We start from the raw sequence: 12365 nt of genomic DNA, 5'->3' as shown, positions 1-12365 counted from the left end.
AAGCGCGAGGTGTAAAATCGGCGCGCGGGCTGTAAATCATATTTCCCTCCATTTATATGGACACTTTATTACGACGGCGCGTTCTAAATCAAATGATAAAATGCTTCTTATTTTATGTTTCCTTTCGCTGCTCGCCGCGTATTGTCGCCTTCCTGACTGCTTGTGGCGTCTGCTACCTAAGTGCTTTGCTCGCGTCTTGTGATTTTGTATACTTTTGTGAGACACTGAGTTAAGTGTTCAACATGACTCGGTATTTATTTATTCAATCTATCCTAATATAATAAATGTAAATGTCTATTTATTCTGATTTAAAAAAATTCTTTCACTAATGAAAAGCTACATTATCATAGGGTTTTTTATCCCCGTTTTCCTACAGGACGGTAACAAAGCGCGTAAAATCATAAGGTATTCTCTAGTTATATTACAATGCGAAAGGTCTGTTTCTTACGTGTCCATGCTTTAACTACTCAACGGCCAACATTCCATTTTTTCCCTATTTATCAGTGTTACAGATAATATAGTATTGGAATAATAGTGAGACTACGTCATCTTGGAAGGGGTAACAAGTACCCATTATTGCAAGAAAGTCTATATAAGCAGCTACGCGCTGCATTCGGCACGGTTTTGGTGTTGCGACAGCAAGTGTAAAAGTAAATCTTTGCCCTTTGTCAGTCAATCTGCTTATTTTTGTTATCGAGATAGTGTTACGCATTTATTTAATGTGTTAGAATTCTCTGGTTTTTGATTTTGCGTAAAGTTTATTACAAAGTACATGTGTGTGAAAATAAATAATTTGTAATTCTTTATTTTTATTTGTATTTCGCTTCTGGTTCCTAATAATAGTAGATATGGTAAGGTAAACATAAGGTCTCCCAAAATTACCTACCTATTATAAATTTATTCGTACCTTAAAAGAACCAAGATTTTTTACAGAGCACGCCAGTCGAACGCTGCGTCCCGCCGGCACCGTGACGTTTTGTATCACATCCGTGAACTCTGGCTCTTCTATCACTGAAACAAAACAAATAGAGTTTTAGAACAAAATCTCTTAACTTACCTACCTTACTTATAAATATAAGGAATTTCTGATCCATGATACTGATAACTGAACCGAACCGAAAGGTTGATTTATTTGAATATTCTTTTGTTATGTTAGCTTGAATACGGTGGTTAAAAAACAAAAAAAAAATTGGGATGATCTTAAAAGTGACATATAAAAAATCTTTCGTTTTATTAGTTAGTAGGTGCAATTTACGGGGTGAGTCAGTAATTTATAAAATATTTTATTTATTTATTTATTTATTTATTTATTTAATATCAAGCAATACCATACATTACATTATACAATATAATAATAATAATTACAAGTTACATTTTATTACATAATGCAAGTTATGGATACCCAGTTTGGGCGTAGCCTTTTGTCGAGTGAGTGATAGGGAGACCGATTTTATTTTTTGTTTTTATTTGTCATTCAAGTAGTCATTCACCGTGTAATAGCACTTTTCGACCAGAAAGTCCCTTAATTTCTTTTTGAAAGCAATATCTTTCGCCTCATTACGTATACGGTCTGGAAGGTTGTTGTAAATTTTTATTGACATTGCGTATGGGCCGGAGCTGTGGAGTATTAATTTTGAAAGAGGGTAAATTAGTTTATTTTCGTTTTTTTCGCGGAAGCGCCGTGGTTTATAAGAGTTATCGACTTTTTCGTAAAAATGAAAATTTTTTCTCACAAATTTACATATTTCAAAAATATATATGCAGGGCAGGGTCAATATTTTTAGTTGTTTGAAATACGGTTGGCATGATTCAGTCTTACTTATATGTACGAGGATGCGTATACACTTTTTTTGAAGTATAAACAAATCTTGGGCGTTTGTGCTATTTCCCCAAAGGATTACCCCATACCTTAACCACGCGTACCCATAGGCATAAAATGCAGCTAATGCAGTTTTCATGTCAGTGGTTCTTTTTAATTCTTTAAGTCCATATATAAATTTCGATAATTTATTTTTCGTTTTGTGTATATGATTTTTCCAATTTAAATGAGTGTCAATTTGTATACCTAAAAAAGTTAAACTGTCAACACATTCAATATTTATGTCATTATAGGAAAATTTGATATTTAATTCTGTTTTTTGATATGGTCTGAATTGAATTATTTTCATCTTATTAAAATTTATTTCTAAATTATGAACATTCATCCATTTAATTATGTCATTGAGTAGATTATTTAATTTGTCATTTAAGTTAATGTCATTTGAAAAAGATAATAATAAAGAAATGTCATCCGCAAATAATACACAATATTCGTCAAGGATTTTCGGCAAGTCATTGATATAAATTAAAAACAGAATACACCCAAGAACGCTTCCTTGGGGTATTGAGTTAGTCATTTTTATTACGTCTGATCTAGTGTAGTTAATTTGTCCCGTTTTTTGATCACATTGTTCAATTTCAACATATTGTTCGCGATTTTCTAAATATGATTTAAACCACGCGTGTGGTATTCCGCGTATTCCTATGCCATATAGTTTATTAAGTAAAATACTGTATTGTACTTTGTCATATGCTTTGGACATATCTAGCATTAACCCTTTTTTTTTTTTTTTATAATACAAGCCCGTATTACATACAATCAATCGTTTACAGTTTATATTATTATTTCTTTAACTTTAGTTAAATATTTCTTTTAAAATAACTTAAACGTGTAACAGCAGCTTCTCCTGGGTACTAAATACACATATCTAGGTAATCGCATTCCATTTTAGTTTATATCTATAATTACCTTAAAGTGATGTGATGAAGTGAAGGTATATCGTGCTCAAGCCCAAACCGATTTCATATTAAAAAAATAAGTTGCTACATTTGACTAATAGTTAAAAATAAATTCTAATATTTCGCATAACGAAAATGAAGAAATTCGCGAAAAAGACTTACGATATATTTTTCTTACTTTAATAAGTCAGTTGAATAGAATTCCTAAAATAATTATTATTGATGAGACATGAAGCCCCTCAAAACATTAAATTCGTACAAATGGCTCCAATCAGTCCTCCCCTTAGGCTTATCAAACTGGTAAGACGTCGCAGTTATTAGGACATTTTTGTGTCAAAAGATACGATTTGTAATTTTCAAATTATCAAAGCAGAATGCTTTTAAACAAATTGAGTGGGCGATAAGGAATAATGTCGTCGTTTATCAAGTCGTGAGATAGATGGCCGCTGTTCTACTCTATCCATTTTAAACACGTTTGTCTTCGACTTGCCAAATTGGCTCTGTTATTTTTGCAAATTTGCACGTTAACATTTGCGGTAATGACTTTATGGTTGGCTCGTATACGCAACGTCATACAAGGGTGTGGCAATAAATTTTGTGGGTGACGTGTAGAGTGGTTGACTGGATAAACATTTGTCATTCTTTGATCGTAGAGGGCTGCGTAGCGAGTTGCGACTCGAGTCTACGAGACTACGAGATTATATTCTAGGAGTGCGCAGACAAATTCTAGCGAGTGTTTGATAAAATAGATAATGTATCTTTAAAGAAAGTAATGGTGTACAGTTGATTTATTGAGAGTGTGAATACGGTCCTTTTCTGTCACATCTTGATTATTATTAAACAATAACTGTAATATCGCACCACTCAAAACTAATAAAATCTTAATTAAGCTAATCAGTACTTTAAAATTTACAGATTATACAATTACTAATAATTGTTGATAATGTGGTTTTCTACTTTTTTAATGATAGAATACGCAATCTTGGGGTTTTAGATTTGTTATATTAAAATTGGACGCAAATCAAATAAAAGTCTTAAATCTTATCCGGTATGCTTAAAATCATTTAAATACTAGATTCTAGAATGTACTTTTTTATGAAACGACGGTGAATTCACACTAGAATCTTTTATTAAAGTACTAGTTGAGCCTTGAGGTTTTTTCTGCCTAGAACCAGCTGTTATTATAATCTATTATTATTTTAAATGAATACGTTAAGTCTTTATAAATGGCATAACTAACGCAAATTTTTTATCTAATATATCACTCAATCCCTCAAAGAAAATTGTGCACGCGCTCTCAGACTACAAGTCGTAGCTGGACCCATCTACGAAATCCGCACGTAGATACCGCACCGCGCCGCACTGTTTGAAGAATAAACTTACTCAGCGACGATAGTTACCCCTTGTTTACGTATCACGGTCTCGTTCCAACTGGCATCTCTAGTTTTATATTATCTTACTGTTCTACAATGCAATTAACCTAAATAGAACGTTGCTACAGAGAATTTTTAAAATCATTATAAGAATTATTTGTGTCATTATCAACATATTTTCGAAAGCCGAATCAATATCCATTATTGAATACACACGTCCACTGCAAGTAATAGTTCCAGCAAAGACAAATTATTTAAAGCAATTTGTAGAAGTTGATTAAAAATTATATAATGACTAGCGGACGCCCGCGACTTCGTCCACCCTTCGACCTGTTTAATCCGCAATAAATATTATATCGCAAAAAATACCAAGCGATTTACAAGATTTAGTGATGACTGATCTTTCGCATTTATATACGAGTATTAAGATGACTCGACTACATATTATGTATATTGTAATATATGATAATGCTAATATTACCCGTACACGTAGGAAGACTACGTCACATTATCGCTTCCACGAGTCGCATCTAGGAGTATTACTATACATTCATCAGACACGTATAATAAGGAATCAGTGTTACACTGTTGAGATGTCATTGAACATGAATGTAAGCAGTCTGCGAGATACGATTCCTGTCATCTTTACTTTACGTCAGAGGTCTAGGAGGTGGGTTTTCCTTTTATTGTTACTATATTTCATATTTTCTTGGTAGAAAAATAAGTATCATAAGTTACGTTTAATATTGATAAAAAATTATTACTAATCGTTAACTTCAGAATTAATTTATATTTTCGTTTATTTCTTTGTCCATTAGTCTCGCTGAAGTACAGAAGCCCATCTCAACAAGGCTATTTTTATTTATTTATTTATTTTTTAAAAGAATATTTGCCATCTTTTTTTATACTCGTTATATGACCAATATTCCAATTACCCTCCAACTAGTCTGGAAAGACTGTGCTAGGTAGTGGGTACGACAATAGACCAACGGGGCGGGGATCGAACCACCACCCCTCGGTTATGAGTCCGACCTCACTTACCGTTGAGCTATTGAGGCTTTTTGTTTGTAATTTCTGAGTCATCACAATACTCTTCCAAATGAAATATATAGTTATACAAATCTGAAGAAAAAAGGCTGAAATGGAGATGGTTTTATATTTGGCATAGTAAAAATTAAAGGGGTTTAATAGAATATAATAATAAAAGGCTATCTCAAGATAGCTTAAAATAATGCTGGTGTCCACTACTGTGTTTCTGCACTAAAAAACTATGCAAATTATCGTACTGTAATGTCTACTACTCTAATGCCAGACCTGCGAGCATAATATTTAGCCAAACCTAGTAGTTTAAGCTGTGTATATTATTTTTGTTTGCGCTTGACAAACATAAAAAAAAACAGCGGGCGATGGAAAGAGCTATGTTAGGAGTATCTCTGCGTGATCGAATCAGAAATGAGAAGATCCGCCGAAGAACCAAAGTCACTGACATAGCTCAACGAGTTGCGAAGCTGAAGTGGCAATGGGCGGGGCACATAGATCGAAACGCCGATGGACGTTGGAATCCCAAAGTGCTGACCACCAGTGTGATGTCGTCAGTCCACCTGAGTCGCAGGGATTCGCTGGATGAAGGTGGCTCAGTATCGTGATGTTTGGAAGTCCCTACAAAAAGCCTATGTCCTACAGTGGACATCCATCGGCTGATATGATGATGATAATATTATTTTTATTAGAATTGGCATACGACACGTATTACCATAAATCATAAAGAAATTTTCTGACCCATTTCTGAAATCACAAAATGTACATAAAAGAATAAATATTCATTCAAATATTTTTATTTTAAGTTACATACTGTACACATATGACGTACTTTAAGACGTAATCAATACATTAAATCCTTCAAGCATGCGGTGAAGGGGGTGCGATATGGTTGGCAATGCGCGGTTAACATCAGTTGAGTGAGGGCAGCGGTTCGGAAAATGAAGCACAGTGCTTAGCTAATACGATCAGCTGAGCAAATGCTACGAGGCTTTCATCTTCAGTCAGGTATCTGCTACGCTTGCACGCTGCTCAATCACAGTAACGTTTGAGCGTTTCTTAGTAGATTGATATATGTTCTTTTTAAGTGATTAATTGCTATTGTTATTTTTTAAACTTATATTTTACTTGCTTAGTTTAGTTGTTGGTATTAATATGCCTCGATAAAGCTGCAGGCTGTTATATTATAATCATATTTAGTTTATTAGTGAAGATGTAAGAAGTTCTGAGAATTATTATTGGTGTTAAACAATCTTGTATCAAGCTTAGATCATTCAATAATTTTTGACTGGAATTTTAGGTAAATAAAGTAAATATCAAGTGTACTTAGCGCATAACTAATACGGTCAGCTGAGCAAATGCTACAAGGCTTTCATCTTCAGTTAGGTATCTGCTACGCTTGCATGCTGCTCAATCACAGTAACGTTTGATAGATTGATATATTATATCTTTTTTCAAGTGAATAAAAACTTAAAAAAAGATAATAGCTATTGTTATTTATATTCTGTATAACTGTAAAGACTCAAACATTACGACACTAACCCAACTCCCCATTCGAAAAAGGCATCAGGTCTAATCTCGAAATTGAATCGGAAATTAAAAAAGATAAATTGCCAATTAATTTAAAACAACGTCATGTAAAATGAAGGTATAACCGTATTTAATAAATCCCTTTAACAGTTGTAACAATGACTCGTAAGAGCGCACATTTAAGTTAATGAGCGCGACGAGACAAGACGTACTGTTTGTTTCAATAATACCTTGCATTAAAATTAACCGGGGTAACGTTGGCAATAATCTTACACGCCGCACGTCGGCATATGCAGGGGTATTTAGGGGTTAATTAAGAAACCGCAGACGGCGGCGCGAAGGGAGGTAATCCCGTTGTAACGGAGGGCATGGCTCCGCTCACTTCAAGCACGTATCTATCAATGTAATTCTGATATAATTCCGGCAGAAGTATTTAATTGCCTTTGTGAGACTAAAATGTGTTAGTTCCCGACTTAATTTTGAAACGTTGAAGAAAATGAAATAAGCCCACAATCCTATTACTTTATACCATTTTCACACCTTGCGTGGTGAGATTTTACAACTGTTTTTAGTTTTCTGTACTAAACATTCAAGTACGGAATGACTAATTGATACGTTGTTACGTAATTTGATTTTACAAGCTACCGATTATAATAACGGCGATATAATAAATAGCAAGAAAACGGCTGAATGGTACAGTATAGTGAGTGTCCTCTGCATCCAAAGCTGGGTTTGATCCCCACAATTAACAAAAAATGTTTGAGTGTTTTCTAGTGTTTGTGTGTCTTATAGATATAATATTATATACTATTCAATATACATACATTTGCATATTTATCTACGCTACGCTTACTTTGGAGCCAGATAGCGAATGTTATGTCCAACTATATTTATTTGTTAAAACATAAAAAATAATATAAATAATAATCATAATACGTTTACACTTCCTAAACATGTGACGTAAATTGAATCAGAAACGTTACTAAACGTATGTCTATAAAGTTGGCCCATTATTTTGAAAACATAGAACTACAAATTTGAATTTAATATTAAGGGACCAAGCTGCACGGGTAGCCTGGCACAATCTCATATTAAAGTCGGCCCTTATGCAAATCAGAGGCAGTCACTCGGAAGTCATCACGAGAGCCGGTGCGGGAAGAGCTGGCCGCAAATTGACATCTCCCCAACCGCCAAATTGATTGTGGATACACGCCTCGTTATAATTCCTGTGACAATGACAAATATGTTTCTTTTTGTATGCGGTGGGACCTGTGTTGCAATCAGACCGTGGGTGATTCGTTTGAACAATCGTAATAATTAATTGTTTTATTTTGGCTTGTAAGCTTAACAAGTGGTAAGTCGACGTTACACCAATAATCCTAATAATTATACTTTTTATTTTTGATAAACATATTAACCATATAGCTGTGATAGCCCAGTGGATATGACCTCTGCCTCCAATTCCGGAGGGTGTGGGTTCGAATCCGGTCCGGGGCATGCACCTCTAACTTTTCAGTTGTGTGCATTTTAAGAAATGAAATATCACGTGTCTCAAACGGTGAAGGGAAAAAAAACATCGTGAGGAAACCTGCACGCCAGAGAATTTCTTAAATCTCTGCGTGAAGTCTGCCAATCCGCATTGGGCCAGCGTGGTGGACTATTGGCCTAACCTCTCTCATTCTGAGAGGAGACTCGAGCTCAGCAGTGAGCCGTATATGGGTTGATAACGACGATTAACCATATCTGTTAATGTCATGTTGTAAGACTTCCTTTTACAATACAAATAAAGGAAAATACTGTTCTAATGCGAACGGCATTATTCAAATGGACAAGGTTCATCAATAGATCGACTTAGTTTCCTAATTTAAGGACAAGTTTTTCCACAGAGTAATCAGCGTACCTAATGTAAATAAGTCATTATCGATTACAATTTCTTTACTGAATACTGCCCATTTTTTTTTATTAAAACGACTGTTGGAAAATGTCCAAATGCGCCGTACTTCACCATAGGTGAAGGTAGATACCGATTCCTATAGATATTAGTACGTTTTATAGCGGATAGTCTGTTTTGTTTCTTGATTACCGATAGATACTCGTAACTAGATAGATAGATGGATGGATTTAGAGATAAGAAAAAATAAAGTTGTTTAAAGTAAAATTAGTACCTCTATACGATTCCAACTAAAAGAAAATGGATAAAAAATTAATTCTTCATTTTTCTTTGTGATTCCGTACTATGTCATGGTACCATTACATAATAACATACTGTTCCCTCGAAGAACTTTCCCTCTATACTATGGCGCAAAAGTTTGAAATATACATAAAAATATCACTTTATCTGAACATAATATTATAAAATTGGATAGATCTTAGGTACGATTTATACCCTTTGGACTATTGCCCTTCTAGAAAAAACTCTTCGCTTAATTGGAGGAGAAATGTTAACAAAAAAAAAACATAAGAATAAGGGGCTAACATGCATCAAAAAATTACAAATCATTGAAAATGTGAAAATACAAAGCTTTCCTACCCAACGAAATTCTACCTCAGTTCAATAGAGTTTTTAATGAAAAACTACCATGTATGGTTTGTAACAGAACATTTCCTTCAAATTGTAGCGGATATAGAAAGGGCGTTTCTAAAAGCGGCCTTGACAGCGCGGTGATAGGGCGGCGAGGCTACGACTGTCAACATCTGCTTCCCAGCTTCCGCCTAACTGACCATGACATGACCCTCTACCGAACGATTTTCCTTTACAAGCTCATACGGTTATTTTGTGTGAAAAAAGAAGAACGGAAATCAAACAAGTATAAATAAATACTTTTTATACCAAAAATAACTCCAAACTCTAAAAATTATTATTGTTCAGAATGTTTTCCAACAATGTTTTTGAGCCACCAATTTAAAAATATTATCAGAGATTACTCAAAATTAATCTAAAAGTTATTAAAATATGCTTTGTACAGAAATCGTGCGACCAACTCGGTGAACTTCTTTCATTTTTCTTTTTAATTAAACATTTACAATTTTATAAAAGCTAAACATCGTTTTTACTTTTCTTAACTACAAAATTAAATTAAAATCATTACTTATATATGACGTATAACTTTGAAATGTTATTAAAAAGATTTGTATGGTGCAATCGGATATTTATCAAACACACTACACAAAATATATTATTATTTATCTCAAGTATGTTTTATAATACCATATAATATGTACCGAAACATATATAAATGCTTAGTTTATTTATTTTTTTAATATTTTTTATTCTTTACAAGTTAGCCTGCACCTGCTGGTAAGTGATGATGCAATCTAAGATGGAAGCGGACTAACATGTTAGGAGGAGGATGAAAATCCACACCCCTTTCGGTTTCTACACGACATCGTACCGGAACGCTAAATCGCGTGGCGGTACGTCTTTGTCGGTAGGGTAGTAACTAGCCACGGCCGAAGCCTCCCACCAGCTAGACCTGGACCAATTAAGAAAACCTCAATCGGCCCAGCCGGGGATCGAACCCTCCGTCTTGTAAATCCACCACGCATACCACTGCGCCACAGAGGCCGTCAAGTTTGTGTCCGTACATAAGAGATATAATATATGGCAACTAATTAGGGAGCGGAGTCGAAACGAAAGTAGTTATTATTATCATAAATTACTATCTGCAATTCTTAATATCATAAATTACACTTTTTTGATTGTTTTGTCACACACGGTAATATGGCCACTAGCTTATATTGAAAGCTTTGAAGATCCTTGTTCCCCATGTTTTATTCTCTCCAAATAATGCATTTGGATGTTCTGAAGTTCTCTGTCAATGACTGGAACAGCGCCATCTTGTCCTGAAATGACTAAATAAACAATTTTCAATCGTAACCAACCATAAATAACACTCCATCAATCCTAACAAAGCTTAAAAACGACTCAAGGGCCATAACAAAACAAATAGTTATATCACCCCAATCCGTCCAGTTAAGGATAATATGTTACTTTATTTCTATTTTCTGTATTCACTCAGGGTTTATGTATCTCGAATAGTCACGTCGCGTCCCGCGAAGGGTAAGGCATACAAATAAGTGAAAGTCCGAAACCATCCAAACACCCCGCTCCGTGTTCTTTATCTGCAGATCTCTTAAAAGAATTTGATCGCATATGAGAATATTACAAGCAACATCTGTGACAAGGGACGAATAAACTTAAACATCTGCTTTGCTTACGAAGATGTGATTTAACAAAACTGAAAGCGGCATGTAGAGTATATTTATTTAACATGTTTCATAACAAATTTTTGGACGTGTTTCAAAAATATTTACACCTGCAAATAGTCTGTCTCAAGGGGCTGTAGGGCTTAAGTGCACGATAAGTTGGGTTCGTTTATCATCCGTTAGACTTTAGACGACCGCACTTGGAAGTACTGTGGAATGCAACAGTGGGGCCTTGGATTCAATTCCAAGCTCAGGTCAGTTTAATATTTTTTTTTTCTGAATTGGTTCAGGTCTGATTAGAAGGTAAGTATCGGCCATTATCATCCATTCGACAAAGACGTACTGCCAAGCTATTTAGCGTTCGGTATATACAGGCAAGGGTAATGATAGAATAAACGTGTACTTTTTCAAAGCCTGCTCTCATGTTAGACTTAATTTTTTATAAGTAAAGACAAGTCAAGTTGAGAGAGTCAAGGGCTAACTTGTTATTCAATAAAAAACTATCTGTTGATAAACTGTCTCTATGATCCCGTGGTAAACTGATTCGGCTACGGTAAATGATCCATTCTAGTCCAGTCCAGTTCAGTTGGGAAGTTGGCGGTGTCAGTACATCCCCGTGCCTCGAAGAGCACGTAAAACTGTCGATCCTGCGCCTGATCTCTCAATGGTCGTGTCGGGCAGCCATCGGACTATTAGAGTGAGAGAATAGAGAGTGCAACAAGCAGCCTTTTCGCATAGGTTTTTTAAATGGTTATTTTTTGGTTATGTAACTAAAGATTATTGGTCATAATATAAAGACATATAAAACAAATACCAGTTACAAAAATTACTAAATGAATTTCTTGTAATTGTAGCACTGAGCTACCACAGGCATCCGAAAACTAAAAAGCCAGGCAAGTATTCGTAGCGTGCTCTACTCGTATGTTCCGGAATAATGTTTCCAGTGCGTGAATTTACCGCATCGAGTCGCGCTCATCAATTCACAACTACGTTCATACTCGTGCATGTACTTTTTTTTACAAAATGTCATCAGAATTATTTGCACAATAAAACAAATACTCGTAAAGCCACGGGTAATTTTGCATCATAAGAGCGGTTGTATTGATAATATGGGTAATCAGCCGACCAATTACATTGCTTATTATTGCATATAAATCTTTGTACTCCGCTAGGTACTTAATTAAAAAAGTACAGTGACTGAATTGCCCACTCATTATTTCATTGTGTGTTTATGTCGTAAATGTACGAAACACCAATTGTTTTGTTTACGTTCATAATTATGCGTGTAATATAACGCCATATAATTTATAGCTAGTGACGATTACCTAATGGTTAAAAATTGCCATATACATGTAAAATACTATTAACTAATATTTCATCATCATAATTATGATAATTATCATAAAGAAAACCCAGTAACAAAGAAGATTGGCACTGCTA

At 34.7% G+C, this 12365-nt stretch overlaps 1 protein-coding gene across 1 annotated transcript in view; it reads right to left on the bottom strand.

Moving 5' to 3' along the window:
* Positions 1 to 12365, bottom strand: part of LOC112051280 (lachesin-like) — a 126146-nt gene that overhangs the window by 24541 nt on the left and 89240 nt on the right. Inside the window, exon 2 of the mRNA XM_024089859.2 lies at positions 908 to 1011. Coding sequence (XP_023945627.1) covers positions 908 to 1011 — 104 coding nt within the window. The remainder of the gene's footprint in view (positions 1 to 907; positions 1012 to 12365) is intronic.

Source organism: Bicyclus anynana, chromosome 1 (genome assembly GCF_947172395.1).
Source record: "Bicyclus anynana chromosome 1, ilBicAnyn1.1, whole genome shotgun sequence".
Lineage (NCBI taxonomy): Eukaryota > Metazoa > Arthropoda > Insecta > Lepidoptera > Nymphalidae > Bicyclus > Bicyclus anynana.
This window is presented reverse-complemented; position numbering and strand designations above follow the sequence as displayed.